Source organism: Heloderma suspectum, chromosome 1, assembly GCF_057233095.1.
Source record: "Heloderma suspectum isolate Gila_16-S chromosome 1, 16-S_ref, whole genome shotgun sequence".
Lineage (NCBI taxonomy): Eukaryota > Metazoa > Chordata > Lepidosauria > Squamata > Helodermatidae > Heloderma > Heloderma suspectum.
Window position 1 is genome coordinate 354725371 of NC_139458.1, and position 19814 is coordinate 354745184.

Genomic DNA, 19814 nt, shown 5'->3' on the forward strand with positions numbered 1-19814 from the left:
ATGGAGTGAGATAGGGGGCATCTCTACACCAGCCTAAAATCCTGCATTTAAAACTGGGCTTTCTGCATCCATTTTAAATGCGGGATCACAACTGACTGCCTTTACATGTGCCTCCTGTATCTGAGTCTTCCATTATCTTTCATTGATCTCGCTCGGTCCTCTTCTTGGCGCTTTAAATCTTTCACGGAGGAAACTGAAGAGGAACACCATGGGGTAATTTGATAGCTCATCATCTGCGATCTATTTAAAAATTGAACAAAGGGCATTTAGTGCAGGAGACACCCTGAAGGGTCATGGCAGGGTCACGGAGTCATGTAAAGCGCTCGCAAACTTCCTTGAAGGAGCAATCTGAATCGCAGGATAAAAGCTCAGTGTGAAAGGAGCCCAGGGGAGTGGCCACCCTTTTAGGCAGTTACCAAAATGCCATGTGGAAGAAGCTTGCTTTCTTCTCTCCGTAAGACCCTGAACACTTGAGACAGGTTAGTATGGAGGTTTCCTTTTGAATTTTTTAAAAGGGCCATGATGTATTTATTGTTTGCAAAGACTATGAGTTCCTTGTTGTTTATGTTCTTTTATATATATAAAGGGCTGTTTACGAAATTGTTCCTGTGTTGCTGGATCCTGGTCCATTTTGAGAAAATTGCTGCTGAGCTAGAGTGAACTGAGTAGAGACTGTTCTCTTTCTTTGGCCAGCAGAAAAATCAAGCTTCAGTTTTATTTCTATTTCTATTGTGAACTCAAGCTAAAAGACAGAACTTTGGGAGGGTTGTGCTGTTTTATTGTTTTTGGTAATAAGTGTATTGTTATGCATGTAAAATTATTACATGTGCATTATTGTTTTTAATTAAGACATTAAAATGTTGTATGTTATTTGTCCTAGTACAAGGCCTTTGCTGTGAGGCCCTTTAGAGACCCTGAAGAAAAGTGTTACACAGGCATGCATGTGCAACTCCTGCCCCCCACCCGCAAAACTGGATTTGGCCCTTGGGGACAAAAAGGTTGTGCACTCCTGTTTTAGAGTGTAATCCAGGGATTTCGGGGCCTTTGAGAACACTTGGCTGTTTGAGGGAATGTTGTGGGCAATCTCACAAAATGGCTGACATGGTGGACATCGGCAGTCATGAAACACCCATTTCCTAAAAGGCAAATTGGTGAGGCTAAAAGAAAAGTAACTTGCCCTTGGGTTTTGAATGCCAAATTCAAGGCCACTCTTTTTAACCTGCAATTTTATGCTCCAGCACCCTATTTCCCAGAAGGCAAACTGTTGAGACTAAGAGACAAGTAACGTGGCCAAGAAACTCCTGAGTACAAGGCAGAGGTGGGGTGTGAGCTCCAACGCCAAATCACATATTTGCCCCCACAAAGCACAACAAAATAGCCATTTCACAGAAGGCAAACTGGTGGTGCTCAGAGAAACACCCCCTCCCCCAACCCAGTCAAAACACACAACCCACACCAACCTCCATGCCCACAAACGTGACAAACGTAGGCAAAACACACCTGACACAGCGAGACAAAACACCCACCAAACCACCCACCATTTTTTATTTTCTAAGAGGCACTCTTGGGAATAAAGATAGTGCTGGAGACCAGCACTTTGCTTTGCAACTTGCCAGCCTCCCAGTTTAAAAAATCATTTTTAAAAAACTTTAAAGATCAGGCAGGACGGGGAGCCTGGCAAACACCAGCAGAGGTGTCTGCGGGCATATTGCCCATCATGTTGGGGACCCCAGCTGCATGCTTTTCACGGCAAGGACCTATTCTCTTGTTCTTGGTAAAGTCCAACACACACTGATAGCGCTTTATAAACAGACACAAATAAATAGAGAAATACTATTCAGAACACACAGAAAAGCTGGAAGCATTTACTGATAGAGTCTGATCATCACAAGAAGCTTCACGCTCTAATGCCTAAGAAACAATTAATGAAATGCCATAGAGAATTAAGTAATGTACATCATACATTTTATGGACATAACAGAAGTATAATAAATATCCTTTAAAATCTGCAGTCTGATATCAGCAGTAATAAAGTCTTGCAGCTCCATCAGAGGCAAAGAAGCAAACTGACAATACAAGTCCAAAACAAGCAATCAAAATAACAAAATAACTCCCCCATTCCTGTGTAAACTCTGTGTCTTCCAAATGGTGACATATAACATTCGTACAGAGAACAGAAATCCAAAATAAGCATTCGAAGCAGTAAACATTCTCCCAGCTGGCACCAGGCAGTGCAGTGCCAATTCCATGGTTAGGACTCACAAAACCAGCCCCCTCCCACGCAGCTGCAGCATTTCAATGGTGCTCCAGGGATGTGAGAGCTGCTCATGGAAAAGCGACACCCCCTTGACTCAGTGAATATTTAAAAGGGCCCAGTGGTCAGCAAATCAATAAAACTGCTTCTTCACACAGGCTTGGGTTTCCAGTGACAGCAGAGCACCAGATCACGTGGATTCTAACATAAAGAGATAAATAGAAAAGGTGCAGCAAAAGGTGTAAGAATATTAGCAACTACTCTAATCCCCAGAACAAGAAACATGGGGCAAATTAATGAGACAACTTCGTCTTTAAAAACACTGGAAGCAAGTTTTTGCAACACACAATACTCTTCTTTGGACACAGGGATTTAGAAAACAGCACTAAAAATGTGGCTACCATTTAATGATCTTTAGAACAGAAGCAGAAAAAAGGGACTAATGCACTTTGGATTGCAGAAAATCTGGCTTTGTTCAGATGAATTGGATTATGTGAGCCTTAGGGTTAAAGCAGAAAAAAATTCATTAACAAAACAATCCTATAACTGAGTTACCCAGGCTGAGGGGCCATCGGACATGGTGGAAGCCCTGCTATGTTGTTGGAATGCAAGAAATGCTGCTGGCACAAACAATACACCAGTGGAGTGACTCAGATACACTGATAGAATACTCCACTGGTCAGTGTGCCCAGCCACTAAAGATACACTGTGGAATGGCTAAAATGGGGCAGAGGTACGGGCATGATAAGGGTGGCAGAGGAGAGAAGCACACAGATGCCATATCCTGTACTACTCTAGACCACTCCTCCCATCGGCTTCAACGGGAGGGATAAAATTAGAAATAACCACCCCAGTGTCAATGACTGCCCTGATCACATCACCATGACAGAGCGTAGGACAGGGTGTAACTTAGCACCCAATCATAGCACCCCACTATAAACAGGGAGACCACAACTCAGATGACAGGGGGTACTGTATGGTGCTATATGTCTCTGGCCCCGTCTGGTGCCGGGGGGACTCTGGTGGGGGGAAACTGTGGAGAAAGGGAGCAAAATGGGAGTGCTTTGCACAAAGCCTGTCTCCAGAACTCTCCTAAGAACTTGAGCACTACTGGGGGTGCTAGGACCCACCCAGCAAAAGGGGCAAAGTAGAATAGCTGCAACTATCTCCACTGCCTCCTCCCCCACCCCACTCGCTATATGTGAGCATGGCGTCTTGTCTGACACAGAAATTCACTGCTCCTTTCTGGTGCTTGACAGACTTGATGGTTCAGGGAAGACAAACCTCTTTCTGTGAAAGCAGCCATGGAGGATAAGGGTGACTCTGTTTACAGAAGGACATTACGCAAGACTAAAGTGAGTTACTCAGATTTGTCATGAGCAAAATGGTGTGGCTGTCCTCCAACAAAATTTAGCTGCCATGTTTTTGAATGGAACACAACCTGGCTCTGAACTACATGCTGGATGCCAGGGAAATCTTCATTTTTTGGGCAGAAGCACTGGAAACTTTGCAGAATGCCATGGTAACAACACCGGGCTAGATAAAACTGACTCTGCAGCCTGTGGAAATGTAGAAGGGTTGAACAACTAGAGTAAAATGAATCAAAAGTAACAGCTTGTCAAGGGAGTTTACCAAAATCTTTTGTACCAGTTTTATAAGAAATGTAATAAGCTTCCAGAACATTACTGCTTTCCATTTCGTTTGGTTGAGTAGCATGATTGGAGAGCTTGGATTAATACAACAGGCATACTTTAAGCAACAGATAAGCAAAGAGCCTGCTCAGTACAGAGTGCAATCCTATGCAGTATGACTCAAAAAAAGAGTCCCACTGAGTTCAGGGAGACTCCTGAGTAAGTGCACATAGGGTTGCAGTCTTAAGGGACAATGCTATGCATGTTTAGACAGAAAAAAGTCCAGTAGGGAGTTGTAGGCCTTTTTTCCGTCTAAGCATGCATAGGATTGCTCCCTTAATAGATTTATAGACTGCCTGTCCTTAACTCCCTCGTCCTGTTCAGTTCTTACAGCCACATGCGATTACACTTGTATGAGGGGTACAGTAGAGCCTCATGCTCACTGGATCCGCCCCCTCCGTTCCATGCCTTGTGCTGCCGCTGTCCATGCATTGGAAGCCAAAGGTCTGCAGCGGGGAGCTGACATGATCAGGGTTCTGAATCCCATGGGAGGCTTGCATGAGTTGTCGGGTTCTCCGCTCAATAAGGAATGAGTCTGGAGGTCAAGGCTGAGTTGACACAAATCCTTTCTTTATTCATGCATGAAGGTTGGCTGCCAGCAAAGGGGAACAACAACCCTCCTTCCAGAACAACACATTCATATACCTGAGGACTGAGGACCAATCACAGTATATCACCATATACGGCATCTAATATCCACTATTCACAGCAGTTTCTTCATCATATGATTATTCTAAATTAGGACTGCTTTATTGCAAAGCTTTTACAGACTTAACAATTAGCAAAGTTAGAAAGCAACAGCTGGCAAAGTGAGCGAATATGTTCCAGCAAATGTCTGTCACATTATGGAACCATTCCAAGTTTCTTTTCTTAGGTTCCCCTTTTCTTAAGGCCCGTTGCTAGGGTGCATCTGACCCTTGCTCTTAGTTATAGCAGACAAGCTAACAATGATCTTTAGCAAAATAAAAATGATTCTTATCACAGCAAATCTGCCCGCTGCAAACCTTTGCCCTCCAACATGTGGAGGGCGGTGGGTGGTGTGACAGAGATGCAGTGGTGGGAGCAAAGCCACAAGCCTGCTATTCCCCTCATGCAAGTGTAATTGCATGTGGATTTCACAACTGAACAGGACTTCTGAGTACAGTAACGTGGTCTACATCTCATTCAATACTGTGAAGTACATTATCATTCCTATTTTACAAATGGAGGAGTGAAACTCACCAATTTCAGCAGTTTGAATTTACCAGGGAAAACCTCAGAGTTCTGGCTCCTGCCCCTGGTAAATTTCTCTGTATTTTGCCTCTTGGGATTGCCTTTTAAAAATTAACCAGTGTGCACTGAATTTGTCACTCTGCTTAATTTGCATGGGTGCAGAGTTTCTTCTTCTTCTTCAAGATTTGGAGTTCGGGGGTGCTTCTCACTTTCCTGAGATGGTAGAAGTTCCAGGGACATTGCAACCTTGATTGAGTTCCTTTTGCAGAAGAGATCACTGGAGTTGTATGGCATTTTAAATATTTTTGTTTCTCCACAAATACACAAATAGAGCACAGGTGGAGGCAAGTATAGGTCTTACACCCTTTGGGACAGCATGCACATTCTTAGCAGTCAGCCAATCCACGACCACGACACCATATAAGAAACAGATCCACAAGATGCCCTCAGCTAACAGCTCGCTCAGCTTCCTCTGTCTCCAACTCTCTGTTCCAAAACTGTAGGGTGGTGGTGGTGTTTACTCACAGAAAAGAACCCATTAATAGCTGTGGGGGGAGGGGGAGGATGAGTCCCCTTCTTCAAATGACTCTCACATTCCAGCAGTGATCTCTGTACATCTGCCATCGAGAATATATCAACTGCCCATCCGAACCCATTATCTAGTTATCTCCTTAACAAAAGAGATGGCCATGTTTGCTGGCCACCACCATTCATAATGCCATGCTTGTGAAGGAGTCACTGGGATAAAGAGTTGGGGTATATGGAAATAGGAAAGTATCTGAGTGATAATAAATAAATCCTTTCCTGCAACCACTGGAAATCCTTTCTGAATTTCCTCTACTTTCTACCAACTCACAGGCAATACTGCAAATAGTCTTCTGCTTGTTCTTATTAGAACATAAGAGATGGGTTATATGCAATTGTCCTTCCATTCACAGAGGGCTCTTTGATCCAGTGGAGGATTCTATGAATGGAAAGAGGGGGAGGATTTATTTATTTTATTTTGCTGGTTTCCTCTTCCCTCTGCAGCCTCCTGCACTGCCAATCTGCTCCAGAGGGTTCAGAACAGAACTATTAAGGACATAGTGCAGGAGGCTGCAGGAGAAAGGGGGAAATTGCAAAAAACACTTCCCACTCCTTTCCATTCGCAGAAGCCTCTGCTGGATCAAAGAGGCTTCCATGAACGGATGGACAAAGTTTTTTCTGCCTAGTGTCCCTTGTGAATATCCCTTGCCAGCTTCATTTCGCTGTTCACCCACTTGAATGTTAGCACTTAAAACCTCATTTCCCCTCCTTGACATTGAGTAAGAAGCACTTGGAAGTGAGTGGGATAGAAGAGAGGGAGGACTAAAGCAACCAAGCAGATCAACTATTAATATCTTTTTAAAAACAATTAAGCACTTGGGTTAAAGGAAGTTTACACCCCCCCTAAGGGTTCAGGTTCCAGTGTACTTACATAGGTAGCTTAATTTGATAGACCTGGCCCCAGGCAGGGGATCTACATGGAAATGGTATGAGAAGTGCTTTCTGGTTATATCTGGATTTTCTTGAAATCTCTTTGGTCTGTCAGGGGCACATGAAGCAGGAAAAGTGGAGTATACAGCACTTAAAAACCCGCTTTCATGGATGACTTGAAAGTGCTTCTCTTTCCAGGTGGACAGAGTAGAACTGAACATCATCAAACCTATCAACCCTGCTCAGGGAATGAGAGAGGCTTGTTCCCCACCCCTGTCCATGCTCCCCCTGCCGCCATGTGTGTATGTGGGGAGGAGGAGGAGGCTTTCCTGCAGAAACAACAGTTTGGGGCTTTGGAAGCGGAGACTAGCAGAGGGAGGCAACTCTAGCCCTTTCCCTCCTTGCAGGATGTCTGTCCCTGGGCTGGCTATTCACAATATGTCGTGCACAATAAAGAATACACAGACGGGAAGGTGAAGGAGCAGCCAGTACTGAGAGCCTTGAGTAGCAGTATTTCACAGCAGTGTTACAGCGATCTACAGAAAAGTAAACAATAGAGGTAGCAGAAATAGAAGGGGTGGCCAGCTCTGGGAGCCCCCCCCCCCTTTAGTTCGATACAGCTCAGTCCTCTGTGTGTGTCTACTCAGAAGTAAACCTCACGCTGTTCAAGGGAGGCAGCGTGCCCTGGTTTTGCTGCCGTGATGTGTTGTCCTGTGCCTTTTTACTCAGAAATAAGTCCCATTGTATTCAGCGGGAGTTACTCCCTGGGAAGAGCACAAAGATTGCAGCCTTGCTCTGTCTGCATTCCCTTTCCATGGCTGGAATTTTATATACCATGAACCTCCCTTCCCCCCACCCCCCGACTCATTTTCTGTATAGCCTGGGATTGCCGGGTGTATGTGATGTTGTTCAATCTCATGCCAGGATCATATTCAAATTTAACTGACTGGAGGCTGATTGGGGGAGAACAGGAAGTACTGAAAGCAAGCTCAGTGGGTGTCCCCCCCCCCCAATAAGCTGCCTCTCCCCCTTGGTGAGAGGTGCCACTCAGTGAATGAGAGGGGCTTGTTTCCAGCCCCTGTCCAGGCTCCCCCTACTATTGCACTCTGAAACAAGGCTACATACTGTGAATCACGAAAGCTCCTACTGCACAGTTGTGAAAGCTAGAAACACTGCTGTAGCACTTTTATGAATTGGAAAGGCAGGCTAGTTACACTGACTGGTGAAAGCAACAACTGTGCAATACTGAATCCTCACTGTAGCAGTTTCATGAATAGGAAAGGTAAGGCCGATCTACATTGCACCCTCCATCGCAATGAATCTGGTGTCCTGTCGGGTTAAATGCTCTTGCATTAAAATGTGATTATTCACACTCACCCATTTTCCCCAGTGCAGTGCTTCATCGAATGCGCGAGCTCAGTTCACACTCGAGTGCTGTGCTGTTTTCCTGCTGTTTTCCTGTGCACGCTTGTCTGATCTCGGATGCTAAGCGGGGTCGGCCCCGGTCAGTAGTTGGATGGGCGACCACCTGGGAATCAGGCTTCCTGCACTGAGCAGGGGGTTATTCTATCCCTTCAAATGAGATTACATTTTACCCCCTCCTATCCCTATTTTTCTAATTCAGGCATGATCTTCGAAGCTTGGAAGTTGTGAAGCTTCACACCTTCGAAGCTTTGAAGATCATGCCTGAATTAGAAAAAAAAACATCACAGAGAAGCCCCGATTCTGCGAGGATAATGCCTTAATTAAAAAAAAAACCATCCGGAGTGGGGGATAGGAGGGGGTAAAACTTAATCTCATTTGAAGGGTAGAATAACCCCCTGCTCAGTGCAGGAAGCCTGATTCCCAGGCGGTTGCCCGTCCAACTACTGACCGGGGCCGACCCCGCTTAGCTTCCGAGATCAGACAAGCGTGCGCACATCCAGCCCTTTGCTTGTTGCTGAGGAAATGGGGGCTGCTGAGGAAGCTATGCGATCATTAGCCGGAAGAAGACATGGGGACGTCGAGAGCTGTGATTGGACAGGAGGGAAATACAAACACCGCCGTATATGGACAGGCAGGGGAGGGGACTACGACGGGATACGGTAGCGAAGGCGGAAAATCAGAGCACATTAAGGGGAAATACCGGGGTATCAGGGTATTGAAAGCGGGAGCACGGAAGTGGGAAATTCCAGTTCCAATTCGAGGTGGGTACTGTGTAGTGTGAAAGGCGGGCGGTGAAACCTCATTGGAAGCGAAAAAAGGCGGTAAGTGTAGATCCAGCCATAGACTAGTTACTCTGAATGGCAAAAGCAACTACTTCATATCTTGACTCCTTGAAAATGTGCAACTGCGGTATTCTGAATGGGAAACACAGTCTGCAGACTGTGCGCCCTACTGCCAATGGGGAAAAAGTGTGTGGGGGAGGGGCGGCCCCACCCTTTGACCACATCACTGCCAGGTCACAGAGGCAACCCCAGGATTTAATGCGGGGGGATGGGGCACACTGCAGCAGAACTGCCTGGGAGCCGCTTTAAGTAAAAAATATGGACTAAAAGGACTTTCCAAAAATGCGGCTTTTCAAAGAGGGTTGGCTGGAGATTGGCAATAGCATCATCTGTCGCAGATAACCCTGATGTGCTCTCCCTCCACATTAAATCAACCATGTAGATTGGCTCCTGGATAGGTCTTCATTCCTATTAATAGGCTGTTGTGCTCAAATAAATCATGAGTACCAGCAATGGTGAAGAGCAACTGAAGGACATCATATAATAACAGAGAGAATAAAAAGAGTGCTGCTTTATAAATAGACTGGTGTCATGTACTTGCTTCCAAAAACGTTGTACAAAGAGATTAAAGAAAGGTGCTTGAGAAAGTTTAGAATTTCAATATGTCCCGATTAAATTTGGGTCTCTTCTTTGGTGTTAGCAGGTCTCTGATGAAGCAGTCCCACTATGAGTGGCAGATAGGTGGCTGCCAACTGCTTTTTCATTGTTGATCTCCTTTGATGGAACTCTTGATGACTTGTAAAATTTTGGGTTTCCCCTCACATATGTCTGTGACAAGATGTAACAGGCTATGTTAATGTCAAAATACCTTCAGACCTGCCCCGCCCCCCCCAACTCCAGTCTCTTGGACAAATCTGGCAATTTAGGTTTCACTCAGTTCCCCATTTTTCCACTCTTAAATTTTTTTGTTCCATTTCCGCATGAGTTTGCAATTATTTTATAGATCTGCATGAAAATGTAGACACATGTTCATACACTTTTCTCCTTATAGACAGACTTATATACGCAATTTTGCCTAATATAAGCATTTTTGCAAGGGATTTCCTCTAATATAATGTGCTTTGTATGTTATACACTTTCCCGTAATAGACACATTTTGCATGCATTTCTTAGCTTGGAGAACTGCATCACAAAATTCAGAAAAGTGCAAATATTAGTTCAGGAAGTGTAAATTAGATGCGTTCACATTAAAATGCAAACAAACACATTTCTCCCTTATCCCTAATCTACACATTTTTCTCCACCTCTGCTCCCCATCCTTCCATCCATAATTTGGTCCAGTATGCCATGTAGGCATGTTTTGTCCCATAGAACTTATTGGGAGAACTGGTTGCATCGCCCTGATACAGAGTGTTGGGAAATATATATCTATGTAGTGGGAGCTGCAACGTAATGTTGCCATGTGGAGTATTTATTTTCATTTTGTTCACTCACTATTTATGGAGAATTCAGACAATATTGTTGTCAGATGGTTGCATTGCAGTGTTTTTTCTCTTGCTGTCCTGTGTTTTATTCATATCTCATTTGTATAAAAAACAACAAACCACAATTGCTGTGCCGCCTGCTCAGTGTGGACAAACAAAGCACTTTTGAGGCTTGAAAGAGCAGATACCGTTAATAAAAGTTTTCCCTTTCTTTAACGCTGATTCCCTTCACCATTTTTAATGTTAGCCTTCCACCCACAGATGTGTGCAAGTTCCTCTGCTTTTTACAGACCAAGATTTATTATTACTATTATTCTGTGGAGCTAATATTTACATTTGTTGGTGGGATGGTACACCAACAAAAAAGAAAGAAAGAAAAGAATTAAATCCATTGAATTAATGACAGTGCATCATGTAGGTCGCCATTATGCTTTCTTCATGTTCCCAAAGGTGGGAACCCCATGGATATAGTTGATGGGAAAATGATATTTCCCATGTCTCGGGGTTGATCTACATGTTGTGAGGTTAACCTAGAGGCACGCATGGGAAATATCTAAGTCTATCAAGTGTTGCCACCTTTTGGAAAAGAAATGAAAAGACAGAAGGAGATGAAAGAAAATAGAAGTGAGGCAAAGGAGGCAAAAATATGAATATGTATCAGCACAACAACCCTCTATCTCCAAAGTAATTTTTCCATGCTTTGTTATATATTTTGGAAGAAAAATAGAGGAAAATGAAATATTTTAATGTAAACCACACAATAAATCTGTCCACTGTTTCAATCTATTTCCACCAAAGCGCTTTCATCCTGATATTTGAGAAATATTTCCAATTAAAGCAATCTGTGCTTTTCTGGAATGGGTACTCTTATCTGTAACTATTCAACAGTCAGTATGGTGCAGTGAATACAATGTTGGGCTTGAATCAGAGAGACCTGGGTTTAATAACCACATACCATGAAGCTTGCTGGTTGGTCTTGGGCAACTCACTCACAGCTTAACTCAACTCATAGGGTGGAGCTTCTGTTATGCGAGAGAATACAAATGTAATACAGTTTTAAAAAAACAACAACACACCCTCCATTCTAAATATTTAGGATTCATAACATTTATAACAGTCATAGGATTCAGCCATAACATGAGACTTCAGACCAAAAAGTCTTCCTAAAATAAGTTTAAGCTGCCAGATATTATCTGACCTAGCAACTCTATTGTGGAACTATTGTTACAGAGAGCACCTGGTGACTCACTAAACCAGGAAACCTCATGCCATTCCAGGCAATTCCACATAGTTCCATTAGAATGATATTGGTGAAAGGAGCTGTGTATAAATAAACAAATATGGTGATGCCTTGACATATATTCAAATATTTTAAAAGTAATAATTAATAATTGTTTTTATATTATAATTTTAATAATTTTGTTAAATAATAATCACAAAAGGCTGTGAGTTTGGGAGCCAGCATTGTCTGAGTACATCCAATCATCCTACACAGAAGTACACACAGCTCAAAGATACAACTCTTCTGAGAATGAGACATAAGTGTAATTCTCTCATAAGCCTGTCTGTCCGTTGAGATCATCGGAGGACTCCCTGGTCCATGAGGGAATATCATGAGGGATTATCCATGAGGTAATATCCACATGAGGTAATATCAGTAGGATATTTAGCAGGGAATGTTCTGTAATAGTACCCCAATAATTTGCCACAGCATATCTTTATGTTTTAGGAGTGTGGTGAAGACTTTGGTAACATGTTTTTCGCCAAATGGGCATATTTGAGGTGGATTTTTAAAAGTCTGTTTTCCCATTTTTGTTAATGTTTTGAAGATCTATAATAATCTTTTATGACGTTTTAGTATGTAAATTGCCTTGTTTTAAAAGGTGGAACTTTTCAAGTAAAATCTCAGCTACGTGGTAACTATCTGGGCTGGCTGAGGAGAAGAGTAGTCCCATATGACAATAAAAGCTCAGAAATAAATTATTCTCAAGTTCCTTCAGTGTTGTTGCTTAAAGTATATAATTCGGGTTGTAAGTGAAATGTCTGTTCAAAAAATATAGAAAGAAAATACTTTGAACTATTGTAATACACGAGATCCTTAATTACAGATGAGGACATGCAGACTGGCAATCAGTTCTTTGGTTGATGGTTGCTTGAGAAAGTTTCTGGATAAAATGAAGTAAGACAGTTAACACAGAACATTTAATTAATAAATATAATATTGTTAAAGCAAAACCACAAACGAATCCAACACCAAACCATTTTTATTATTTTGGCAACACTGTCAGTTGTCTATCACTGGTTGGGTAGCAGTCAGTCTATCACAGAATGTTCCTCTCCGCCCATTTGTTTCTGTTGTTTCCTGTTTCTCCTCTGCCCTGTCTATCCAACTTTTCTCCTTCTTTTTCCTCCCTTTTCTCTCTCTGGTATTATTCCATCTCCTTTATCTTCAACTATTAGCAACCATTTTCTTGGTTTGACTTTTCTCTCTCATTCTATACCTCTCCCTTAACTTGCCCAGCATTCTATTACTTCACAGTCTCAGCCGATATGAGAATCTATTTAAGTTATCAATAGCAATAAGTTAGTTTTTAAATAAGTATCAACTTAAATAACCCTCAAGTATTGGGAAGGGAGGAAATGAAGTTCTGTAGATTTTTTTTTTACAAAGTAGTTCCCCTTTCATAATTTCTGACTAACGTGTGACACATTGCGATTGATTTTTAACGTCAATGTCTTTATCCCTAGTTCTGCTTTGTATCCTTCTGTTTGCTGATTGCTGGTCCCTAAAGAGTTAAGTGTTTTGATTGCATAATCTCTCCTTTGGGTAGATAGGAAATATCCGCCCCTTCTTTAGGGCTGTATGTTTGCCAACGTTTATAGTGAAATCCTAAATTGCTGTGTGTAAGCATTGTGCCAAATTGACATTATAACTGTGTGTGTGCGTGTGCGTCGCGCGTGTGTGAGAGAGGGAGAGAAAGGGAGAGGGAATGAAACTTTGCTCTGCCCCAGCATTGCTTATGCTACTTGACTACATGTGTGTGGGCAAGGGAGACAGAGAAAGACACAGAGAGAACACATACATGATTTATAGGAAGTACCGTCTCTAGTCACAAATTTTGAGAGCTGTTAATGCTGCCACCTCTTGGATTCATCTGACTTTGAGGCGGGGTGGGGGGTGGGGGTTGAACTACCGGTTACAATGCCGTCTTTTGATGAGGTTTTAAAAGAGGCTGGGGAATTTGGAAGGTTTCAAAAGAGGGTCTTCCTCCTCCTTTGCCAGACTGGCATAACTTTTTCTTTTGTATTTGTTGGAGTAGTGTTTCTTGGACAAGATCCAGAGGAGTATCGGTGCAGGATCCCTTGTGCATCTGAATTAAGCAAGCATTGTGCATGGACATTTGAAGAGGAGTACAATCTTACCATTCTAGCTTCAAGTCTGATGAATTCTTCTTCCCAGTGTGAGAGGTATGACATAGAATGGAATAGCACCTGTTATAGCTGTACCAACCCACTGTCTCATCTTACCAACAACAGCTTGGGCAATGTGTCATTTACTACATGCCAGGATGGCTGGCTCTACAAAAACCCACATTCAACCATTGCCAGTGAGGTAAGAGAATTCAAACCCATCCAGCAAATATTTTTATTAAAAGTACAGGACTATAAAATGTATATATAAAAGGAGTCTAGAATGCAAACTATGGCAAGTTGATATATGTGATTAAACTATTTCATATTCCATTTTCTCCAGGACAGTAATTGAAAAGTATCATAGATAACCTTAAACAGTGTCAGTGCTTAATATGTGAACTAATCCCAGGTCTGTTCCATTTCTAATGGAACATTATATGGCATTATAGATACTGGACTAGGTACAAATGGCTTCACTTGAAAACTGTGATAAGTTGCACTGAAGGACAGCACCACCTCAGTCACAGGACATTTCTATCACCCCCCTGGATGAATTTGTTGTAATTTCCCATTGGACAACAAATTAGGATGAATTTGATGTAATTTCTCATTTGACAACAAATTAAAATGAAGTTGATGTAAAATTTCTTATTTGACAACAAATTAAAATGAAGTTGATGTAAAATTTCTCATTTGACAATAAATTAAGGATGAAATATAGTTCAATGGTGGAGCACATGTTTTGCATGCAGAAGGTTCCAAGTTCAATCCCTGACATCTCAATTTAAAAAAAGGATCAGGTAGTAGGTGATGGGAAATATCTTTGCCTTCCTGAGACCCTGGAGAGGTGCTGCCAGTCACAATGGACAATACTGAACTAGAAGGAGAAATGGTCTGACCTGATATAAGACAGGTTCCTGTCTTCCTAAATCTTAGACATAATTTGAGGTTCAGAAATCAGGTCAATGCTATTTGTTTCAGCCAGAAGCCATAACAAAAAGAGAAAAAGCATAACACTCAATATACCAGCAAAGACAAAAATAACAACGCAAACATCATAAAACATCTACAGTGAAATATTTAAAATGCAGTTAGCTGTGTTTCGCTCCATTTAGACAAAATCCAGACTTCAGTAGCAGCAGCATAATATTTTAAGGATGTCATGAAATAGTGAGGGAGCTTTTGAGGTTCACAAAACTCTTTCTCAGGCAGGACAGAAGGGTAAACAAAAAGCGGCGGGGGGGAGAAGAGAGAGAGAAGCTGCTGATACAAGTTACGATGGAGGCTATCTGGAATATGCGACGGACTTAAAATGATTATTCAGGAGGCTCTTAGCAGACTAATGCTGCAATCCTATACACAATTACTTGGGAATGTCTCATTAGACTCAGTGGGGTTTACCTTTGAATAGACAGTTATAGGACTGCACTCTGCGTAGCACCAAAGATCTTAGGTTGCACCAACACATACTGTGATAAAGAAGCAAGATCTGTTCTTCCTTTGAAAATACAAAAGATAGCAGTTATTCAAACCTGCCTTAGCACTGATCAAAACACAGAAATTAATTTTAAAAGCCATGGCAGTTCTTACATTATATTAAATTCATTTCTAATTCACATCTCCCCCACCCCCACACACATACAAGCAGGTACCTTACAGCAGATTACAAACTATCTAAAGACACAATAAAATAGAACAAAAAAGCAATCAATTTAACAATAAAGCAAACAGTATCAGGACAAAAACAACAAAAGCAGAGAGCATTCACTAATGGAATAGTCAGTAGACAGTGAGGTTACAGGAGATAATCATGGTTATGCCACTACCTTTGGTGTAATAGATTTGCAATTTGAATGCAGAATTGGCTGTACCATGGCAGTATCTTCTCAGTATCTGTAAGGATTGCATTTTCAAAAGGTTGCTGCCACATGATACAATCACATCACTGGCTCCATGGTAACAACAATGCTTTTAAGATGCCACACGGGTAGATAATCCCCTTCATTGCCCAGTTTGGGGCCATAAGGATAGCCTTGCAATATTCCCCATACAGTGTTGCTGCCACAGCAGTGAAAGTGACGATGTTCTGGTCTAGTTTACAATTTTGCAGGTTGTGAATTTATACTTGTGCAGTGATCAGTCTGCCACATTCTAAAACGCCTTTGTTGATGCAACTGCAGCTGCTCATAGGATTGAATAAGCTGTTGGAAGGAAGTCAATGAAAGTCTGGGGACCTCACTTCAAAATGAATGTAATTAGGACTGAAGTGCCAGCCTCTTATTTGCAAAAATCATGGCTGAAGATGGAAACAGAGAGTAAAGACATATCTATACAGTCTCAAGGGAATCCTGGGAAATGTAGTGGGGAGGGGGGAGGCCCAGGGAAAAGGGATTCCTATGAGAATTCTCAACACTCTCACCAAAATGCAATTCCCAGGGTTCTTAGAGGGAAGCCAGGACAGTTGAAGTCCTATAAAATGGATATATCTTTATATTGTACATGGAGCAAAAAGGCACTTTTACTATAAGCACTCTTTGTTTTCTGCCCCTATAGTATTTGTGCCTTTTGGGGTGATGGAGGTTATTTTTTAAATTGAGATGTTAAAAAACACAGCAAATAATATTTGCTCTGATGATCCCTTAAGACCATTACCTTCAGCAATAGAATATTAAAATTATACTCAGTGATAACTATCAAACACTGAGAAAATCACATGTTTTCCTTGAATTTAAACCTTTCATGTAGAAAACTAATTCCTCAGCTCAAATTTGTACTTTGCAGAAGTTAGTCACTTTCAGTAGTATCTCATCATTTACATTAATACTTCTGGATTGTAACTGCCCAGAACCACTTATGTTCTTGTTTTAGAAAGGTGTCAGGCATACATTTCAAGATATAAATGTAATAAGTACATTTATATTATCTTTTTTTAGGTGTTGTGGTTTTTCTTTCCTGGAACTCATATCAATTTATTGTTTAAATAAATGTAGTAGTAGTGGTTTTATGGGATGTCGCTGGTGGGGTTAGATCAAAAGAGAAGGGAAAGTTATATCTTTTAATTCTGCTTTGTTTCTGTGTAGTAACATGTTGTTAATCATTAACACTGAAATATGGCAACAAAGAAAGATTTCTTTAAAGGAACAGGTGGAGAAGGTAGAACCAGTAGCCAGATATTCTAGTGAACATAACATTATGACTCTTCAGGCTCAGAATGTGGTTTTCCCTATAGTGCTATATAGTGCAATCCTATGCATATTTACTCAGAAGAAAGTCCAACTGAGTGGAATGGTACTTACTCCCTAGTAAGTGTGATTGCAGCCTAAATGACTAGCTTAGTAGTAGGTTTCCTTCAACCTAATAGGATGAAGAGTCAGTTCAGTTGGACAGGATACAGTCCTGTTACAGGACCTGTTAGTCTTACAGGACTGTACCTATTCAGACCATAGGTGAGGGACTTCATGTCTGAAGTCTCATCTGAAGCCAGCCTTATCCAAAGACTAGACTTGAAGCTTCCCCGCTCCCTCTGACAAATAAGCTTTTCACATTCAGGGAGATTACAGTGTGGTGACAGTTTCAAAGTAATGATTCCCTATGTGCAATCTGAAGTGGTATTGTGTGAATGGCAATATCATGGCTATCATATCCCCCCACCCAACCTTTCCACACCTACAGAATGAATAATGCAAGCATGGAAAGCAGGTAAAAGGGAGTTGGAGCTGGAGGAAAACTTATTTAGGATGCAATCCTATGCATATTTAGACAGAAAAAAGGCCTACAACTCCCAGCATGGCTGGGGCATGCTGGGAGTTGTAGACCTTTTTTCTGTCTAAACATGCATAGGATTGCACCGTTGACTAGTCATTAAAATCAGCTATCCTCCATCTACTGGACTGCTCACTGGCCAGCGTGTAGGTTGGTGTATGATTGCTCTTTGAGAGGCACCCAAGAGGAGGGAGGGTGGGAGGGCACATGGACTTTCTAGAGTGCTTTCCCCTAAGGCAAGACACAAGCTTCAGGAACAGCTTCCAAGTTTCCAGGTCAAATGAAATACAAAAGCTGTTTTGTTTTTGTTGTAATCTTGACACTTAGTTCTCCGTGGAGGATACATTCTGGTCCATTGCCTGTATATAGTTTTGGTAGAGTATACCAGACCGACATGTCCTCTGGAGAAAGATAATTAGTTTCCCAGAAGCAGAAATGCAGTTTAATTTATATAATTGATATAGTCCAATATGAAACATTATTATTTTAACTGGAAAACTTTAATGCAGCTATTTTAAGGGTCAAGTACCACCTTTCCCATACATACACAGACTTAGCTAAAGCCATGTTAGAATAGCCTGTGTGTTTTGTTTTTCCCCCATTGCAATGGCCGAATTCCAATGTTACATGAGCGGACCTCCACTTGTGCAATGGGAGTTTCCTTTCCCCTCCTCCTCCTCCTCCTCCTCCTCCTCCTCCCTGCAACCCCTCACAGGCTCCCAAGATCTGCTCCAGAAGGTTCCCCAGCCATCTGGAACAGATTTGTGCAGTGGGGAGCTGCGGGGGGAGGGAAAATTGGATCCGCCAACAGTACCTGCTCTGTTGGAAGAACACCATTGGATACAACCCAATGCATACAGTGGGGAACAGGTTCTCTTCCTGGTACATAAATCAGGATGAGGAAATATACTGGCACAGCCATGCCTACATTACAAATGATTTCAGAAGCATCAACATACAGGGAGACAAATGTAAATGAATACTGACATTCACTGTTTTATTCCCACGTAAGATAAAGTTCTGTTCCTTGTTGCTGAAAATACCTGCAATTTACTCTCTTGCATACAGGCAACAGAACCAAAATATGGACTTCAGTGCACAAAGTTAATGTGCAAATGTACCCCACGTATGGATCTTATGATATTAAAATGTGGCATGGAAATTATATGTGTATGTATATATATGAATGAATAAATATACAGATACAGCTCTGAGCCTAAAAAAGTAAGGGGATGCTTAAATGGAAGACCACAAAAAGCTAATGAGTGCTAAACAGGAACTAATTCTTGCTGGAATCCTTGAGGTGACCAGTCTTGAGATCAATTCCATTTATTATTTTCATTAGTGATCTTGATGAAGGGTATACGGGGGTGTGATGAAGAATTGTGTTTGTAAGTTATTAAGGAAATCCTGATTGATTACTTCGAAAAGAGTTGCCTTCCAGAACTAGGGGGGACATTGAAAGCTGCTTATACAAGTCAAATACCATTGGTCCAGCTGGCTCAGTGCTGTTGACACTGACTGGCAGCTGCTCTCCAGGGTTTTAGACAGGAGCCTTTTCCATCTCTACCTGGAAATGCCAGGAATTGGACATAAGAACACTCATTGTGGATCAGATCAAGGGTCCATTCAGTTGGCCATTCTGTTCACACAGTGGCCAATTACTGCCTGTAGGAAACTCCCAAGCAGGACATGAGTGCAATGGCACCCTCCCACTTGTGTTCTCCAGCATCTGGTTTCAGAGGCATACTGCCTCTGACATTGGAGGTAGCATATAGCCCTCATGACTAAAAGCCATTGATAGCCTTACCCTCTATGAATTTGTCTAATCTCCTTTTAAAGCCACCCAACTTGGTGGCCATCACTACATCTTGTGGTAGTGAATTCCATAGTTTAACTATGCACTGTGTGAAGAAGTACTTCCTTTTATCTGAAAGGGAGAGCAGGGCCAATCCACCAGCCTTGATGAAATAATTAATCCCCCCCTTTCCTCCACATTCCTTTTTCCTTGTGTGTCGTGTCCTTTTAGATTGTAAGCCTGTGAGCAGGGACTGTTTTGTTTAATTGATTATACGTAAGCAGCTCTAGGAGACTTTTTGGCTGGAGGGTGGCATAAAATACTTCAAATTGTCATAATCATCTGTCCTAAATCTCCCACCAATCAGCTTAATGGGATGACTCCTGGTTCTAGTATGAGCAAGGAAGAAAAATGTATATCTCTCCACTTTCTCCAAACCATCCATAATTGTGTAAACCTCTATAATTTCTGTCCTCATTCACCTTTTTCCTTAGCTAAGTAGTCCCAGACATCGTAAGCTTTCCACCTAGGTGGGGT

The 19814-nt window shown here is 41.9% G+C and overlaps 1 protein-coding gene and 1 long non-coding RNA gene across 11 annotated transcripts in view; one reads left to right on the top strand and one right to left on the bottom strand.

Moving 5' to 3' along the window:
* The first annotated feature begins 273 nt into the window (after positions 1-273).
* LOC146359716 (solute carrier family 22 member 3-like) overlaps positions 274-19814 on the top strand; it is a 49966-nt gene continuing 30425 nt past the window's right edge. The window contains exons 1-3 of one of the 10 annotated variants that reach the window (XM_084827960.1): positions 341-479; positions 3514-3609; positions 13624-13916. In XM_084827960.1, coding sequence (XP_084684086.1) covers position 3609; positions 13624-13916 — 294 coding nt within the window. In that variant the 5' untranslated portion in view covers positions 341-479; positions 3514-3608. The other 9 variants (XM_084827962.1, XM_084827957.1, XM_084827963.1 and 6 more) reach the window with 9 other exon arrangements.
* On the bottom strand, positions 9337-15887 carry LOC146359717 (uncharacterized). The gene is made up of 4 exons (XR_014786750.1): positions 15544-15887; positions 15119-15215; positions 11259-11325; positions 9337-9647 (listed from the first exon to the last, which is right to left on the bottom strand). It is a non-coding gene; the product is annotated as an uncharacterized LOC146359717 (long non-coding RNA).